The sequence below is a fragment of the Taudactylus pleione genome, unplaced genomic scaffold, assembly GCF_031769625.1.
Source record: "Taudactylus pleione unplaced genomic scaffold, aTauple2 ptg000556l, whole genome shotgun sequence".
In the NCBI taxonomy this organism is placed as follows: Eukaryota; Metazoa; Chordata; class Amphibia; order Anura; family Myobatrachidae; genus Taudactylus; species Taudactylus pleione.
Genome location: NW_028284958.1, coordinates 26,678,169 through 26,698,400, shown reverse-complemented (window position 1 = coordinate 26,698,400; position 20,232 = coordinate 26,678,169). Strand labels below are relative to the sequence as shown.

The 20,232-nt window shown below is 44.0% G+C and overlaps 1 protein-coding gene across 1 annotated transcript in view; it reads left to right on the top strand.

Moving 5' to 3' along the window:
* The window catches only part of RASGRF1 (Ras protein specific guanine nucleotide releasing factor 1), an 84,586-nt gene that overhangs the window by 41,946 nt on the left and 22,408 nt on the right, over positions 1 to 20,232 (top strand). Inside the window, exons 11-20 of the mRNA XM_088452830.1 lie at positions 852 to 909; positions 1,093 to 1,229; positions 5,300 to 5,382; positions 7,121 to 7,369; positions 9,571 to 9,941; positions 10,068 to 10,193; positions 12,193 to 12,363; positions 15,215 to 15,321; positions 15,652 to 15,764; positions 20,093 to 20,153. Of these exons, the coding sequence (XP_088308956.1) occupies positions 852 to 909; positions 1,093 to 1,229; positions 5,300 to 5,382; positions 7,121 to 7,369; positions 9,571 to 9,941; positions 10,068 to 10,193; positions 12,193 to 12,363; positions 15,215 to 15,321; positions 15,652 to 15,764; positions 20,093 to 20,153 (1,476 nt within the window). The remainder of the gene's footprint in view (positions 1 to 851; positions 910 to 1,092; positions 1,230 to 5,299; positions 5,383 to 7,120; positions 7,370 to 9,570; positions 9,942 to 10,067; positions 10,194 to 12,192; positions 12,364 to 15,214; positions 15,322 to 15,651; positions 15,765 to 20,092; positions 20,154 to 20,232) is intronic.

The following is a 20,232-nucleotide window of genomic DNA, read 5'->3' as shown; positions in this document are numbered from 1 at the left end:
TCTTGTCTCCAGTATAACAAGTGCCTCAGTTTTGCACAATTTCAAATAGTGCTGTTGTTATTTCAATGTCTAGATATTAATCAAGTTCTTTGAAATAATATCTATATGATTCCTAAGTGTTATCTGTGGGAGTTCTGATTGTGTCAGCTGTGTAAGTCCCTGAGTTGCTGGTTATGGGCCTGATTCACTAGCGTACACAACTGCGTATGCAATAGCGATTATGCACGCAGTTCAACTGCGATAGTATGCTAATCCATTGCAATCGCAATGCTCTCACAGCATAACATAAGAACGCCCACTTTACTTACCACACATCCTTAGTGTTTAGCAAGACTGCAAAACCATCGTTACCATTGAGTACCATCGCAGCCTCACGCACACTTGCACAACCTCTGACCTTACTCAGAAATTGCTGACAACCACACATGCTATTAGGCCTCAGGCTGCGTATGGTATCGCAGTGGATAATTTATGCACGCCCCTGCAATGGTGTTGAAAGGCACTGGCATGCCTACGTTCGCCCGACCACCCCCCCATCACCTCCCACAAATGGCATTTCCTGTCAATCACTCTGCGATAGGTCTGCGTAGTAAATGAGATCGCAGTCCCGAACGCAATGGCTAGTACACGCACGTGCACTGCTATGCATACGCATGCGTAGTACGCAACAATTGGCCGATTGCGTGCGTAATCGCAGTTGTGTATGGTAGTGAATCAGGCCCTATAGTCACAGTATACAGTTGATCCTACATGTGGTTCTCTTCCTGAGAAATCTCTGCAGCTGCTGCATCTCTGATACCTGGAATCTCAGACTTGTCTCTGATCAGTGCAATTCTCTGCTTCCTTTCTAGAATGGGGTCATATCATTGATGGATTGTACCTTACTGGAAGATCAAGATGATGATGACAGTTAGTATACTTAGTATAAACACTCAAACACTCAATGGCTTTGTATTTACTACTGCACTCTGATAACACCCAATTTAGCATCATGCCACAACATTGCCAACCTTATGTATCATGTTTTACTGTGCTCAGTTACATTACATAAAGAGTGCGGCATGCTCACTTCTTGTCTTGCTGCTGTTACAGACAGGCCTCCCACACAGGATGGGGATCACTTGGACTTCAAGATCTCAGTGGAACCCAAGGATTCTGCACCGTTTGTTGTCATATTGCTGGCATCCTCCAGGCAGGAGAAAGCGGCATGGACCAGTGACATCAGCCAGGTCACCACTGTGTCATCACTGTGTCATCACCTTGCCACCATAAAACCCATGACATCATTGCATCTTCATGGTATCATCTCTGCCATATTATTATTGCTATCATTATTATAAGCTATTATACCTATAATACTTATCCAGCTATCTGAACATTGTGGCTTACTCTGTGTATCTTAGTTTGAAAACCTTTACTCTTATGTTTTATCCTTCTTTGATCACTATTGATTTTACATTATTCAGCATGCATAACCTGTCCTCCATATTCTCTGCCTTCTGTTAATTTGTGGTTCTGTGTTCTAAATTTGAAGCCACATATGTTGCAGTTCTTACACTTGTACTCTCTGCTCAATTCTTTTGTGCTGTGTGGAATCTGCTCTTTACTATAAATGTGTCCTCCACCACGTTAGTTTTATTGCTTCCTGCAACATGTCAGGACAGAGTGTACAGGGTGTTACTTCCTGTAACATGTCAGGACATGGTGTTACTTCCTGCAACATCCCAGGACAGGGTGAAAAGGGTGTTACTTCCTATTACATGTCAGATCAGGGTGTAAAAGGTGTTACCTCCCATATGGGATGTAGTCGGCATCCCGGGTTGCAGGATGCCGATGGTCTAAATACCGGCGTTGAAATCCTGACAGGTCGGGATCACGGCACCAGTATCCCGACGATCAGCATCCCGAAGGTAAGTATCGAGGTGTTAGGGGGAGGTTAGGGTTAGGCACTAGGGGGAGGGTTAGGAACTAGGGGGAGGGTTAGGCATCGGGGAGGGAGTGTTAGGATTATGGTGCTGGGAGGGGGAGGTTAAGTTGAGGCACTAGGGGGGGAGGTTAGGTTTAGGCAACGGGAAGGAGGTGTTAGGTTTAGGGGGAGGGAGTGGTTAGGCCAAGGCACTAGGGGGGGGGGGGGTGGTTAGGGTTAGGCACCAGGGGGTTAGGGTAGGGGTTAGGAAAACACATATCGTTCTTTCCTATGGGTGTCGGGATTCTGGCTGTTGGGATGACGCTGTCCGTATTCTGACCAGCGGCATCCCGAGAGCCGGGATTTCATACCCAACCCCTATAACATGTCAGTTCAGGGTGTTACTTTTATGTAACATGTCGGGGCAGACTGTACAAGGTGTTACTTCCTGTAACATGCCAGAATGGTATTACTTCCTGTAATATGTGAGGACAGAGTGTTACTTCCTATAACATGTCAGGACATGGTGTTACTTCCTGTAACATGTCAGGATGTTACTTGCTGTACCATGTCAGGACAGGGTGTTACTTTCTGTAACATGTCAGGACAGGGTGTTACTTCCTATAACATGTCAGGACAGGGTGTACAGGATGTTACTTGCTGTACCAAGTCAGTTCACGGTGTTACTTCTGTAACATGTCAGTTCAGAGTGTTACTTCCTGTAACATGTCAGGACAGGATGTACAGGGTGTTACTTTTTTTATAATATGTTAGTACAGAGTGTTACTTTTCTGTTAAATGTCAGGACAGGGTATACAAGGTGTTACTTCCTGTAACATGTCAGGATAGGGTGCACAGGGTGTTACTTCCTGTAACATGTCAGGACAGGATGTACAGGGTGTTACTTTTTTATAATATGTTAGTACAGAGTGTTACTTTTCTGTTACATGTCAGGACAGGGTATACAAGGTGTTACTTCCTGTAACATGTCAGGACATAGTGTACTTTCCTGTAACATGTCAGTACAGAGTGTTACTTTTCTGTTACATGTCAGGACAGGGTATACATGGTGTTACTTCCTGTAACATGTCAGGACAGGGTGTACAGGATGTTACTTGCTGTTCCATGTCAGGACAGGTTGTTACTTTCTGTAACATGTCAGGACAGGGTGTTACTTCCTATAACATGTCAGAAAAAGGTGTACAGGATGTTACTTGCTGTACCAAGTCAGGACAGGGTGTTACTTCCTGTTACATGTCAGGACAGGGTATACAAGGTGTTACTTCCTGTAACATGTCAGGACAGGGTGTACAGGATGTTACTTGATGTACCAAGTCAGGAAAGGGTGTTACTTCCTGTAACATGTCAGTTCAGAGTGTTACTTCCTGTAACATGTCAGGACAGGGTGTTACTTTCTATAACATGTCAGTTCACGGTGTTACTTCCTGTAACATGTCAGTTCAGAGTGTTACTTCCTGTAACATCTCAGGAAAGGGTGTACAGGGTGTTACTTTTTTATAATATGTCAGGACAGGGTGTTACTTTTTTATAACATGTCAGTACAGAGTGTTACTTTTCTGTTACATGTCAGGACAGGATATACAAGGTGTTACTTCCTGTAATATGTCAGGATAGGGTGCACAGGGTGTTACTTCCTGTAACATGTCAGGACATAGTGTACTTTCCTGTAACATGTCAGGACATAGGCCCTCATTCAGAGCCGTTCGCTATTTGCGTTCGTTCGTTGAAAAACAAGGGGTGGCTATGCAAATGATCCGTTCGCACATTGCAGTCTGTTCACACCTCTAAGTCTGAACGAGCGAGCAAAACATACGCTCGTTTATTTGATAAAAACGCCCCCTGGCCGCTCGCACCATACGTCATGTCCGCTATTTATTAGATTAATCGAGTACATCGAACAGGATATGAACTGCTCGCTATTCTTGTGGTTGGTTTTTTCAACCGCTATTTTGCAAGCAGTTCTGAGTTAAAAAAAACCAAGTGACGTGGTCATTGACGCTGCTGTATTAATTATGCACACCCATAAAACGCCCGTTTTGACCTTTAAGCACGCCTGCGATCGGATCTCCACTCCCCATTTTCAAGCACCTTCCCCTGTTACCACCCACATACGCCTCATTCTGTCACTCAAAATAGCAGGCACTCGCTATATTGCGTACAAATGATTTTCGGCCGCACTGACTGGTTCGCGCATGCGTACTAAAAACCGTACGCATGCGCAGATGTGCGAACATCGCTCGGAACGAGCATACTGCCGCTAGCGAGTGGCTCTGAATGAGGGCCATAGTGTACTTTCCTGTAACATGTCAGTACAGAGTGTTACTTTTCTGTTACATGTCAGGACAGGATATACAAGGTGTTACTTCCTGTAACATGTCAGGATAGGGTGCACAGGATGTTACTTCCTGTAACATGTCAGTACAGAGTGTTACTTTTCTGTTACATGTCAGGACAGGGTATACAAGGTGTTACTTCCTGTAACATGTCAGGACATAGTGTACTTTCCTGTAACATGTCAGTACAGAGTGTTATTTTTCTGTTACATGTCAGGACAGGGTATACATGGTGTTACTTCCTGTAACATGTCAGTTCAGGGTGTGTTACTTTTCTGTAACATGACTAGGCAAGGTGTATTGTACCAAAGTAATTTAATTGCACAGCAGTAATAATGAGACACCTGCTTCCCTAAACTCTGAGCATAGAACCAGTGAGACACTTTCATAGTGAGGTTATTGCTGAATGTCCAATTGTGCAACCAGTACAGTTCTTGTAGAATTTATATCAAACTTCTGAAGGCTGCAAATGTTTTTACAGTTTGTATATGGCCTCCTAGATTTGTTTGAATTATACCTTATAGCTTTTACTGTGTACAGGGACGGACTGGGGTTGTATATCAAGCCCTGGCAGTCTGCCCTGCACTTCCGTGTAGAGGGGGGCGTGGTAAATGCCGTGAGTCACGGGGGCTGGCCTCGCGGCACGCCCCTGTCTCTTTTGGGCCCAGCACAGCCGCCGCCGGCCCATACACGCCTCCACTCCTTCCGCTCCGTGAAATCTTAAATCTTAATGATTTCGGAGCCGTTGGGTGATGGGCGGGGGTCTTTTCCTTCACCCCCTCCTCGAGCCGGTCCTTAGGCCATCGGCATATGCCAGAAGTGCCCGAAGGCCAGTCCGGCCCTGACTGTGTATAACCCGCTTCTACTCTCTCAGTAATTTTGGAGTCTGTTTTTCAAACCACAACAATATCTCAAAATATTTCCTTGCAACTTGTAATTTGAATGGACACAACTTTAACAAATAAACTTCCTTCCATCTTATTTCCTTCTCTATTATCTGTTCTATGTGCCCACACCTGACCCTGGGTCTGCTCTTCAGTGTGTGGATAACATCCGCTGCAATGGGCTGATGATGAACGCGTTTGAAGAGAACTCCAAGGTCACTGTTCCCCAGATGATCAAGTGAGTTGGCAATGAAAAAAATTCTTTGGCAGTAGAGCTTGAGGTACTTTTGGTTTTATCTTCCTTGAAGATTCCTACTGTAGGTTATTTATGAGCTCCCCTAGTAAAATTTTCCACACCAACACTGATCTTACAGTAATAAACTCTAGAGGGTAATTTTATTAAAGTGAAAGTTTTTAGAAGTGAGTTTTAGAAGAGATGTTGCCCATAGCAACCAATCAGATTCTACTTAACATTTAACTTGCACCTTCTAGAAGATAATAGCTAGAATCTGATTGATTGGTTGCTATGGGCAACATCTCTTCTAAAACTCACTTCTAAAAACTCTCACTTTAGTAAATGTACCCCTAGGTGTCAAATAACTTGTCCTCTGAACACATGTAGGATGGATATGCCATGGGTCACCTGAGAAATTCTTATACCAGCCATTAAATTTGTATATACAGTAACAGGAGAGTCAAGCTGCCAGCGCTGGTAGTTCTAGCTATACCTCTACCTGACATCAGAGGATTCAGATTGAATAGAGATTTAGGGCCTGATTTAGAGCTGTAGGCAATGATTTAGGGCCTGATTTAGAGCTGTAGGCAATGCCGATATAGTTGAGCGATTATTTGCAACTGCGCATGCACGAATATTTCTGGAAACCCCTACGATGCATATGTTACACAGTGTGTACGCATAAAGGTGCAATCCATTCAGACGGTATCATAAATGTGGCGGAAAAGTAATGGGCGTTCCAGGGCTGTAAGTGGGAGGTGGCGAGTAGTACATGCAAAAATGGTCTTCAGTGGGCGTATTATGTGAGTGTCGCTGGCGAGTCAGTGCATGTGGCTGCGTTCCCAGATGCACGGCCGCAAGCATAGGGGGCGTGGTCAAATGAAGGAACTGCACCTGCCATAGGGCTGGTGCAAATGTCCATGGTGCAACCGATGGTGGCGTATAAGGATGCACAAATCTGTATTATAGCTTACTTGGAGCTAAAAGTCCTTACACATTCGGACGCCTGGATGTACACAAGGAATGGAGTTTGCATAAACTCGCAGACAATCGACCGCCAATAGACGCTACTGCGTGAGCATTTGCGTGCAACTCAGGCCATTAAATTGATACCTTTAAATTGATATGTATAGGCGTTAGGTACTGAAATGGAGGGAGACATATTAAAAAATGGGACAATATTATATGAAATGTTAAAGAAAAATGCGTTTAGTGTTTAATAACTCAGGGCCTGATTCAGCAAGGAACATACGGATGCAGATGCACGCAATCGGCCGAAAGTTGCAAACTGCGCATGCGATGTGCGGTGGTGCCGGGGGGGGTCGGGCAAAAGCAGGTGTGCATGTGCGTTTGGATGGCGTTTAGGGGCGTTTATATTTAAGCCCTTGCGGCGACGGATGAAGCCTAAAGTCTAGTTGCACGCAGGCAGTGGCAGAAATCCTGCGTGAAGTCAGGTCAACCATTATTATACTAAAGTGTTCGATGTTACCGATGTTTCTGCTGGCTTGCATGGTATAACAGGACGCACGATAAGGGAAGTGGGTGGTATTGTGTAGTGCTGGGAGTAAGCTTGTTCTGCGTGTGTATGCATTCATTAGCATATACTCGCAGTGGACGGGTGCGTGCGTCTGCATCCGTGCGTTCCTTACTGAATCAGGCCCTCAGCCATTTCATGTTTTTTATGCTTGTTTTTGCTCACATAACCTGTACAATCTTCTCTCCCGGAAATGTGTTCCTATAGGTCGGACAGTAGTCTGTACTGCGACGACATTGACATCCGATTCAGTAAGACCATGAACTCCTGCAAGGTTCTCCAGATACGCTACGCAAGTGTAGAACGCTTACTGGAACGCCTCACTGATCTGCGCTTCCTGAGCATTGACTTTCTTAACACGTTCCTGCACTCTTACCGGGTCTTCACCACAGCGGAGACTGTGCTAGACAAGCTCATAGCTATCTACAGGAAACCAGTCAGCGCTATCCCAGCCAGGTGGGGATCTGTGTCAGGCTAAACTTCCTCTCACACACATCACTCATCAGTCGGACACTTTATAACATATCTGTATTTGTTTTTGAAAGAATATCAGTATTACTGGGCATTAGGTATTGTATTGCTCATGTGTTGTTATTTATTGGTTACTGACATTTTAATAACCAGCCTATTCAATGTTAGGACTATTGATATTGGCGTTAGGTTAGTAATTACAATATTGTGTCCTTCCAATTTGTGCTACATCTGGTCACTGGCTTTGGCAGTGTGGAAATCTTCCATGAGTGGTACAAACATGGAAATGGCGTTATTACCCTCTGTAAGGCTCCTTTGGAGTTTTCCCAGACTTCAGCACTATTTATATGGGCGTGGATCTGAAGCTCCATGCATGTGGGTGGTGGGAAGCCTGTTTCTTATGGGTCTCTTGCGCTTAGCATGGGACTGCTGTAAGTGCAGGTACTAATGGTGACGGGTACAGCGGTTGGCATAAAATCAGGCCCAACCTTCCACTTGCAGATGTACGGACCCTCACATTAGCCCTACGGAAACTGGCATTAGCATAAGGTAGTAAATTTGGCTTCCGCGTCTGCCTGCAAATACAGCCACTTTGTGTGTGACTCAGAATCAGCCCGTATGTATCCACAATTAAATATAATACAGATGTGTCCACATACATCTATCCTTCGTGCGCTTAAAGTCGCGTTACACATAAAGCGTGAGCGCTGTGCGACTCGGTAGGATAGAGCGTCTTTTCGTGCGTATTTTCCCTTAAAATGTGTCTTATTCGCAAAGTGATGCAGATGGGACGCACAAGCAGCTTATGCTGATTAAAATGATATGCAGCATGCCTATATTCTGTGTGCAGCTGCGGCTGTATCTGCATGAGAAATGCTGCACTACAGTGTTACAGCCGCTGACACTGTAACGAAGCGTTTTGCATGCAGCCGCTGACACTGTAACGAAGCATTTCGCATGCAGCCGCTGACACTGTAACGAAGCGTTTCGCATGCAGCCGCTGACACTGTAACGAAGCGTTTTGCATGCAGCCGCTGACACTGTAACGAAGCGTTTCGCATGCAGATACACCAGCAGTCACACACAGAATTTAGGCATGCCGCATATCATGTTAATCCGCATATACGCTGCTTGTGTGTTCTATTCGTGTCGTTAATAAGATGCATTATAAGGTAAAAAGTTGCACAAAAAGACCGAATCTCGACACAGCATGGCGCGACTAGAAGGGCTGTTTAACGCGCAGGGAGGCTAGATGTACAGTATGTGGACACATCTGTATATGTTTTATTTACTACATTTGAACTTGGGGATAAGATGCGGCTGCTTCTATACAACTTTCTCTTGTTGTTTATTCATACTTGTGCTATAAATGTATATCATTCTGTCCTGGACAATAGGTAAATTATATTATTGGTCTGAGGGCCTGATTCAGCTTGGATGGCAACTGTTAATACGCATGTAATCAGCCGATTGTTGCATGCTGCGCAAGTGTATGCATCGCAGCGCGCGTGCACGAACCGGCTACTGCAATCGAGTGGGTATACAGACCCATCGCAGAGTGATTGACAGGAAGTGCCGTTTTGGGGTGGTGAGGGGGGTGAGCAAAATGTAGGCGCGCCAGTGCTATTGAACGCCGTTGCATGAGCATGCATAAATTCTCCACTGCGATGCCTTACGCAGTTTGAGGACTCATAGCGTGCGCTGAAGTTAGCAATTTCTGTATAGGGTCAGACCTTGTGCAAGTGTGCGTGGGGCTGTGATGGTACCCGATTATACCAGTGGTTTCGCTTTCTTCTAAACATTACGGATGTGTGTAAGGTAAAGTGGGCGTCCTTATGTTGTGCTGTGGCGGCATAGCGATCACAGTGGATTAGCATATTATCGCAGTGGAACTGCGTGTGTAATTGCTATTGCATTCGCAGTTGTGATCAATAGTGAATCAGGCCCTGAGTTAGTATCCAATGTGTTTCAAAGGGTTGTCCACTTTATGTACTTGCCCCTGTTATGTAACAAATGTGGATGTTGTACAATTTGACAAGATTTCCATTGTTTCATAAATTCAATGCAATGTTGTTCACACTTTGCTATTTAGCTGCAGGTTTGCTTATCTTTACTTACATGCATTAGTAAGATTAGGTTATTAGCATTTTTGGCTTGATAACACCTCTTCACTGTCACCTCCTCAGGTCTTTAGAGCTTCTGTTTGCAAGTAATCAGAATAACAAACTTCTGTATGGTGAGCCACCAAAATCACCTAGAGCTACACGCAAGTTCTCATCTCCACCACCCCTTTCTATCACCAAGTCGTCATCACCTAGCCGAAGACGCAAATTATCTCTCAATATTCCCATTATCACCGGTGGAAAAGCATTGGACCTGGCTGCCCTAGGATGTTCTCCCAATGGATACACAAGTGCCTGCCCTGCTCCTCCCCCATACAGCAAGACCAGTTTGGACATCAATAAACTTTATGTATCTGGAAGCTTTCCAAGCAAGGTGGGAGAGGGAGAGGAGCCACCAGCAGAGAGAGACGAGGAGCCAGTACCACCAAGGCAAAGTAAGGGTAGGAGAGAAAGTTGCGATAAAGAAAAGCAGGAGCAGAGACTGCAGTAGGGGCAGTAGTCACATTGGTAGAAATTACAGTGAGTTCAAATGCTGATTCCTAATTTATTATCATTCGCAGACTCTGAGGTTTCCTGTCGAGCAGAATCGGATAATGAACAGACACAAAGCGATGAGGCCGAGACTGATACATCCCCCACCCGCTCTCCGACCACCCCAATTTCTCAACGTAGCCGGAACTCTGCAGGTAAATGAACCATCTCTAATGCACACTGCCACTATGTAGTTTCTATGATTCCTTTTCAGATATACTGAGAATATGCTATTTGCACATGTAATGTCACGCAGGCCTGGTTTATGGAAAACAAAGAAACAAACCATTTAAACCATTTTTTCAAAACATGTAATATTTTACATATATACCAGCCTTTTATTTTTTGTTGAAAATAGTTTTCTTTTATCTTATTTCCAATTTTCTAATAGTTTCATCTGTTTTATCCAACTTCTCAGACACCCTATTCTTTCACTGTACCGCCCACAATCAAATCTTAAATGCATAAATCACAAACTTTGTACAATGGATATGCACCATTAATGTAAATGTTTACGTTGAAGGGAAAAAACCCTAAATGAAGACAATCATTTTAGCCACCCCAGACACACTGTAAGCCATTTCATAGCAATGTTGGCGCCTGCTGGAGCCAGCGTGTGCTGATAAAGTGTAAGGAAGAGTTGTAATGATGGATACACACCATAAGATGGTACGACCCAGCAACAATGTGATATAACGGTACATTGTGTGTGCCGTATACATTGCACGACCCGACGTATAGTGGCATGATGTGTCGTTACGTTCTGCATGTAACAGCACCGCGTCCTTCATTGCATCAACCTATCTGCCATGCAGGACAGTAGATGGGACGATGTGATGAACGACCATCATATACGACAGATCTGGCGTACACACTGGGCCCGATTCAGACCCGCTCGCTAGATGCGTTCACACGCAGCCAAAGTATGCAAATCCCGCGATCGCATGGCAAGGCATTAGCACGTCCACTATGTCTTGGCGTGCGATCGGGGTGTGTATCTAGACGCCCACCAGCCTGTCTTAAGATGCCAACTTTCCAACGTCATCTCCAGGAAGTGTATGCAACAATCGGTAACATCGAGTAACATCGGACCCATACGCAGCACTTGTGGCTGACCATACCCTACCGCAAGCACTGAGAGTGCTTCAGTGTTTAATTCAGCCATGTGACGTGTATTATGACGCTGCGACTTAATTATGCACGCCTCTGAAACGGCGTTAAGACGCTCAGACACGCCTGCGTTCGCACTACCACACCCCCGTTTCCATCGACCATCCCGTCACCACCCACAAACGGCTCATCCTGTCACAAACATAGGCAGGTTACGTGTGCGAACGCAGGTCTGAATCAGGTCCACTATGCGATGTGTATGGTATACGATAAATTGTACGATGCATCGTATAGTGTGTACCCAGCTTAAGTATAGGGCAGTAAACCAAAGAAAAGGACTCTTATCACTTTAATGGGAATTTATTTATATATATATATATATATATATATATATAATGAAGTTAGGTATAACTCTTCCTTCAGCAAGCAGAAATTGCTAAATATTTTTTACCAGAATAATAACATTTGACCAAAGAATTTCTCAGCCTTAGTCTACATGAAGAGTTCTGCAAATCATGCACGTTTGTAAATGTATAAGTGTACAAACCTCTTATGTCCCACAGTTTCATTGGCCAGGGACACTCAGTCAGCAAAGCGAGGGCATGAAGGTGCCATCCAGGCCTACACTATACACATTTTGACCAGGATTAACGTGTTAATGAGGTATAGTTTAGTATACCTATCTAGGAGATCCACAGTTCATATACCAAATATATATAGACCCTTGGGGCCAGCAAACAGTTTCCCTTTTTGGTTGGATTTTGTGTATAAAATGATAAATCAAGATAGCTAGAGGCACAATCTGTTTTAATGTCTGCTCCTATTACACTCATTGGAGACTGCCATCTTGTGAGACAAATTAATATGAAGCCTATTAGTGATCCCAGCGGAGCTTACGACACGCTGTGCATTATCACTGCCATTTCTTCCTAGTGGATTGATAGACCGTGCCCTCGTGAATGTTGATTCAGCCCACAGAATAGAAGCCTCCAATGTGTGTAGGCGACAGGTGTACTTAAAACGGTGTCAACTTTTCTTGTACAGATTTTACACTCTTTTCATATAATAATGGAATTGTGATGACTTCCTGTCGGGAGCATGACAGCAACCGCAGCAACCTATCAGCAGCTTCTGCCTTCGCCATAGCAACTGCCGGAGCAAATGAGGGTACTCCAACCAAGGAGACTTACCGACGTATGTCTTTAGCCACAGCAGGTAGGTTCATAGGGATGTATACAGGACAACGGGGAATGTACAAAGGATGATATATATCTAGTGAGAGTACAGATTTTGCCTAACCAGTACTAAATTATTTTTGAAGGGAGAAGGATAATTGAGGTTTGACAAGTAAAATGATGAATTCATACAGAACTAGATGAAATATCTAGAAACAAAAAAACAATACATTCAATAGCTCTTCAAGTGTTTAAAAGCAACCATCCTTTGATTGACCTATAATTATTACATCCTATTTTGCCCAGTATGTGGCTAAGAAAGTAGACTTGCACATCCACAAAGTGCCAACAATTAAAGTTTAACTTAGTCCAAAGTGCTCTTTTACTTTGGGTGTGGATAGATAAATAGACAGAACTAGATAGACAATCAAAGATAGACACTAGAAGGTAGAAATTGAGTGGTCGACAGGTACAAAAGGTCAACAGGTAAATGGTCGACACAGAGTTAGGTCGACTGGGGCAAAAGATAGTCATGGAGGTTGATAGGGTCAAAAGGTCGATAGTATTTTTCAACCCTAACCCTCCACCTAGTGCCTAACCTAATTGTGCCCTTCCACAGCCTAACCCTCCGCCAAGTGCCTAATCCTACATACATCTTACCTCCATGCGCTACAAGTCGCGTTAAACATAATGTGTGAGCGTCGTGCGACTTGGTAGCGCCTAGTGTTTGTTTTGTACAACTTTTTACCTTCAAATGCGAAGTGATGCGAATAGGACGCACAAGCAGCGTATGCTGATAAAGTCATATACGGCGTGCCTATATTCTGTGTGCGACTGTGGCTGTATCTGCATGCGAATAAGACGCACAAGCAGCGTATGCTGATAGAATGATATACGGCGTGCCTATATTCTGTGTGCGACTGTGGGTGCGAATTGCTATGTTACAGTGTCAGCTGTAACCTAGCATTTATATGCAGATACAGCCATAGTTGCACACAGAATATAGGCACGCCGCATATCACTTTAATCAGCAGAAGCTGATTGTGCGTCTTATTCGCATGCGAATAACAAACTTTTGACGGGAAAAAGTCACACAAAAGACGCTTGGCGCAACAGAATGGCATGGTGTGACTAGCAGGGCTGTTTAACGAGCAAGGAAGCAAGATTTATGTGGGCACATCTGTAACCCTAATGCAAACCATTTGCATGTCGACCTTTTCAACATGTCGACCATTCAACAGTCGACCTGTTGACCCTGTCGGCCATTTATCAGTCGACTTTTTGACATGTCGACTTTTTTTAACCTTGTCTATCTAGTTACTGTCTGTCTACCATCCGGATACCTGTACATTATATATGTCTTTCTTACAAATATCCACTCAATTTAGTTTGTTTAAATTCAAGTGCATCAGTTTATCATAAGATTGTTTGAAAACATTTTAATCATTTTCTGGTCCCTTGTGCTTGAAAATCTACGAAATTATTAACCTATCTTCAATACTGGGGGTTAACTGTTGTTCATAGTTATCTTAGTAATGTAGGAGGACAACTAACAGAGGACAGTGTCACATAGACCACTGGAGTTGGGGGTTTGTAGGAAATGAGTTTGTTCACAGTGTCAAAGCTAGGAGGTCCAGAAGAATGAGTGAGTAATGACCCTTAAGCTGGCCACACACTAAACCATCTTACATCCAACAAGTAGATTGGTTGGAATGAAAATCTGGTAAGGTATGAAAGCAAATGACAATCAGCAATTTGCTCCCAAGCGCCAGAAAATTTACAAAAACTGTTGTTTGAACAAATTGTTTAGATCAAACAGTTAACAAACTTGTCTGATGACCATTTTCATCTGTTTTCTGGCATTTAGGAGCAAATTGTTGATCATCATTTACTCCCATACATTACCAGATTTTCATTCCAACCAATCAACTAGTTGGCTGGTCGAATGGAAGTTGGTCTAGTGTGTGGCCAGCTTTAGAGGAGACCGATCAGATCAAATCTCCAGATTGATTTGATTTTGGATGTTAAGTTGGTGGGGAAGTCAAGGTCAGAGAAAGGAGGAAGAGGGGCAGAGGAGAAAGTAGTACTGGGTAGCAAAGTTCACTTGGCGAGAGTATCTTTGGGGGAGTAGAGGCCATAGAAAATGATGGTCATAAAGCTGGAATTGGAAGTTTGGGAAATCAGAGGTATCACAACAGTGGGAAAAGACCAGAGTTGCAACAAAGTAACAGTAGTTGTAGCTTTCTGCTAAATCCTGCTGTAGCTGATACAGAGAAGTGAGAACTGTGATTGGTGAAGTTAAAGTTCAGTGGAATCTTCGGTTCTCAACTAGATGCTATAGAAACAATTTTAACATGTTTATCTTGATCGCAGAGGTCAGCAGACAAGTTGTATCCCTGGCATATTGTAGAAGTCTTTCTTCTACTGTGGTAGCTGACACTGCGCATGCACACAGTGTCGGCTTCTGGAGCCAGCCGGAGGCTCCATAGGCTTAAAGCAGTTTACGCCATCTGAAGATGGTGTGAACTACCAGGGCCAAACTGTAAAAATCTTTGCTTTTTGGAGTTTGTTATATAGGGGTCAGATCGTAGTCCCCATTGATAATAATGGAGACTGTGATCTGCAGTGCTGATTATCACTCTGCTGGAGATTTATGTGAAATCTGCATTGTGCCATTTAGTACACAGCTTGATACATAGGCCCCTAAATGTGTGACATTCTCTTGTAAAAATCTTAAATAAGTGAGAAGTTATTGATAATTGACAATGCAAAACAATTTAGAGGCATTGTTTCAGGACACAGGTCTTTATTCCAAAAACTGAGCATTGCAGTAAGTACTGTAGATTATTAAAACCGTACATGAGTGTATTTGTGTATTTTGTGAGTTGCAGGATTCCCCTCAGACCAGAGGAATGGAGATAAGGAATTTGTAATCAGAAGAGCAGCCACAAACCGCGTGCTCAACGTCCTGAGACACTGGGTGTCCAAACACGCTCAGGTACGCTGGGAGCATCCACCAGGGAGGGGAAATAAACATTTCACAAACATTGTAAAGATGGAGCAGAATTTGTTGCACTATGCTCTACAGTCTGGTGGTGTAAATCTAAATTAAATATATTGCACTGCTTCTGCTTGAGACCCAGTGGTGTTCTGAATCTGCCAATTTATAGCATTTAGGCACAAACTGTTCAATTAATACTGTTCTTCAAAAATGATCCAAAATTTTTTTCCAGTTGTTACAGTACTCAATGTGGTATAACAACTGGACCAATATGATTGGAGTTGCTATTTATTATGATAGCAGCCTAATGTTATTCTATTTTGACAGGATTTTGAGACAAACCTGCCGCTGAAGAGCAAAGTCATTAGCTTCCTGGAGGAGGTTATCCACAATCCAGAGCTGTTAGCCCAGGAAAGGAAGGCTGCGGCCAATATAATTCGGTGAGGCATTAACAGACGCTGACTTGTTCCCTCAGTCTTCAGACCATTTTATTCCCTCAGTTATACAAACTCCTAAATTCTTACATTTATGCTTTTAACATCACTGAGATGCAGCTTAAGACCTGTGTAATCACATCGCTACCTACAGATGTGTCCTCATACATCTAGCCTCATACACCACACAGCGTGACTTGCCTGGCGTGCGTGAGCCACCAGGTCCCGTGCTTTGCTGCTAGCGTCGGGCGTATTTCTTTGCATAAAATGCGTCTAAGGCCCGTATTCAATTAGAGGCGAAAAGCTGTGATCGGCGATAAGCTCGACGTTCACCTCATTCGCCTGTTTTGAGGAGAAGTTTTTCGCCTACTTATACAATGCGCGCAGCCGCTTTTTGCACTATTCAATTGTAAAACAGGTGAAAACGCATATGTGCGAATGCAGTGAATAGCGAAACTAGTGACAAGGTGTTTTGGGGGAAATCAGTTTGTACCACCTAAAAAGCCTAACTGACCGGAGAATCAATATAGAAGTGTATTAATAGCCCTAATAAGAGTAATTAGGGATCTTATATTGAGTCAGGGCTGTTATAAGTATATTTGCATAAGTGTGGAGAAATTATATAAAGCAATGACTTTTGTAAAAATAATTGCTGTAGTTACATTGGGGGAACGTGTAATGGGTACTAGTATATTTATGTGTCTCTAAAATGTATTAGAAAAATCTTTTAAAAATACATCTGCTGCAGCCACCTGCAACCTTAACAACACCTGACCCATCCATACAGCCCCCGAAAATACCCGACCCAGTACTTATGATCCATTTAGGGGGGGGGGGGGGTACCCAAAGGGTTCTGAACCAAGTCTGAACATTTTTACTCAAAAATAGGGATTTTGCACATCTTTTCTCCTGCCGTTGGGAGAAACTTGTTCGCCTATGGAGTTTTCGCACATGCGAAAACGTCCTGGAGTTATATACTTTGGAAAAAGGCAAAAACATCGCATTGGTGAATGTTTTTTGCCGATCTCGGCTTTTCGCCTCTAATTGAATACGGGCCTAAGACAGTGCTGATTAATTTAATACACCTGAGTGTGTATATGAAGCACAACAGAACTTGGAATGAAAAAAGCTGTGGGCGCTACTTTGTACTTCGTATATGGAATCAGAGACTCAGTCTAACAGCTATACAAGTGTCGAGTATTAATCAGCACAGTCTGCTGGTGCGTCCTAGTTGCATCGCATTGCGACTTAGATGCATTTTCTGCAAAATCAAAAGATGCCCGGTGCTAGCAGAGTATCACGGACCTGACACGCCAGGAGGGGCTTTTTAGCGCGACTGCAGCAAAGATGTGTAAGGACACATCTGTAGGAGACTATGGGGGTCATTCAGACCCACTTGCGAGCGGCAGTACGCTCGCAAGTGGGTCGATGTTCCCCACTGCGCATGCGCACGACGGAGGGAGCTCCGTCGTGCGCATGCGCGAGACCCGGCGAGCGAAGGATTTTCCTCCGCTCGGAGTCTCACACCAAAGGGGGCGTGCTGTCGATGTTGATTGACAGCACGCCCCCTTTGGTGGGCGTGCCAGGGGCGTGCCTGCCAGACAGAGGCGTTCCTATGGGAACGCCTACCGTCTGAAGCCGGCCCCACTGACATCACTAGTGATATCAGTGGGAGTGATTTTGGCTCTGATACAGCCAAAATCACTCCAGGGCTTGCGGTTGAGAAACCCGACCACAGGGTTTCACTCGCAAGTCCGATGGTCGCGATGGTCAAGACCATCGCGACCATCTTGTTGGACACTCGTATATGCTGTGGGTGGTGACCCACAGCTATACGAGCGTCCAGGAGGACACTCCATTTTAATGGAGGTGGGCCCTGATTCAGAGCGAGCGCTCTGGTCAGAGCGTCCGGCTCTGAATCAGGGCCTATAATCTGACAAGAATATTAATTTTAAACCACACCTAAATAACCCTTTATATACTGACTGGACAGCAACTGCTGAGACAACATATGACATACCTTGCCATGGGTTTCAAGTGGTATTGCTCTTTGCTCAATGTTATTCAACAATGCCACAGTAAGCATACCTGTAACCTGACATACAGTACCTTGCAAAGTATTCACACCCCTTTGCATTTTTCATGTTTTGTTGCCTCACAACTTGGAATTAAAATGGATTGTTTGAAGGTGTGCATCATTTCATTCACAGAACATGCCTACAACTGTGAAGTTGTGTTTTTTTTAATATCGTGAATCAAACAACATTTAGGACAACATAACAGAAAACTTCAGCGTGCATAACTATTCACCCCACTAAAGTCAGTACTTTGTCGAGGCACCTTTTGTGATAAATACAGCTGCAAGTCGCTTTGGATAAGCCTCTATGAGATTGCCACATCTTGCCCTGGGATTTTTGCCCATTCCTCAAGGCAAAACTGCTCCAGCTCCTTCATGTTGGATGGTTTCCGCTTGTGAACAACAATATTCAAGTCTGACCACAGATTCTCAATTGGATTGAGATCTGGGCTTTGACTAGGCCATTCCAACACATTTAAATGTTTCCCCTTAAACCACTTAAACCACTAGAGTGTTGTTTTAGCAGTATGTCATTGTCCTGCTGGAAGGTGAACCCAGTCTCAAATCACAGGCAGACTGAAGCAGGTTTTGCTCAAGAATATCCCTGTATTTAGCACCATCCATCTTTCCCTCGACTCAAATCAGTTCCCAGTCCCTGCTGCTGAAAAACATCCCCACAGAATGATGCTGCCACCACCATGTTTCACTGTGGGGATGGTGTTCTTGGGATGATGGGCTGTGTTGGGTTTGCGCCAGACATAGCGTTTTCTTTGGTGGCCAAAAAAGTTACATTTTAGTCTCATCTGCCCAGAGCACCTTCCTCCATACATTTGGGGAGTCGCCCACATGCCTTTTGGCAAAATCAAATCGTGTCTTCTTATTTTTATCACTAAGTAATGGCTTTTTTCTGGCCACACCTCCATAAAGCCCAGCTCTATGGAGTGTATGGCTTATTGTGGTCACATGCACAGATACACCAGTCTCTGCTGTGGAACTCTGCAGCTCCTTCAGGGTTACCTTTGGTCTCTGTGCTGCCTCTCTGATTAATGCCCTCCTTGCCCGGTCTCTGAGTTTTGGTGGGCGGCCCTCTCTTGGCAGGTTTGTTGTGGTACCATGTTCTTTCCATTTGATGATGATGGATTTGATGGTGCTCTGGGGGATCATCAAAGATTTGGATATTTTTTTATAACCCGACCGAGAATTGTACTTCTCAACAACTTTGTCCCTGACTTGTTTGGAGAGCTCCTTGGTCTTCATGGTGTAGTGCCTCTTGCTTAATGGTGTTGCAGCCTCTGGGGCCTTTCAGAAAAGGTGTGTTTATACTGACAGATCATGTGACACTTAGATTTCACACAGGTGGACTTCATTTCAGTAATTATGTGACTTCTGAAGGTAATTGGTTGCACCAGAACTTTTGAGGGGCTTCAAAGCAAAGGGGGTGATTACATATGCACATGCCAATTTCCAGAATTTTATTTATAAAGATTCTTTTTTATATATATTTTTCTCATTTCACTTCACCAAATTAGACTATTTTGTGCAGATCCATCATATAAAATTCAGATAAAAAAAAAATAAAAAAATTACAGGTTGTAATGTAACAAAAAACGGTAAAAAGCCAAGGGGGCTGAATACTTTTGCAAGGCATTGTAAATGCCTCGCCCTGTTGAAATATAATGGGCCCTGATTCATAGGTGAAACTCAAACTGAACGCAGTACCGATGTTGGCAGCGTTTAGTGATTATTTGCTGCTGCGCATTAATTGCCCTGTGCGCACACACAAATACGCTGTTACATACGGGATCGCTGGCATTAGGAACGGCGAGGCAAAACCATGGGTGTTCCTGGGTGGTGGACTGAAATGTGCGCTAAAAAAGTCTATCAGGGGCGTGTCATGGGAGTGTTTCTCGCTTGTCTCTGCAACCGGCAGCGTTCTCAGTCGCGGAGCCACAGAGGCCATGTTTATACGGATCTGAGGAGACATTGATCCTGCAAGTGGCGGCTGCAATGGTTAATAGTGAACGCGATGGTGCGCCGATGGTGGAGTGTTTGGAACCACTGGCGGTATTTCATCATTTACTGGCAGTGAAATGGCCGTCTCAGGGCTTGGAGTCTCAGGCGTTCGCTAGTACACAAGGGGAAAGCTGAAACTAGCATTTGCATATTACCACAGCTGTGATTCTGACTGCAGTAGCGTACATCTCTGAATCAGGCCCAATGTATGAGTGTACTAACCAGTTTTATTGTCTGTTGCCAGCACTCTGACACAGGAGGACCCAGGAGATAGCCAGGTGACTCTGGAAGAGATTGAACATATGGTAAGTTCTGAAGTTTAAACATTAGATCCGAGTATTGTGATTGACAGATTGAACTCTCTATTCGGAAGATCAGAGGATC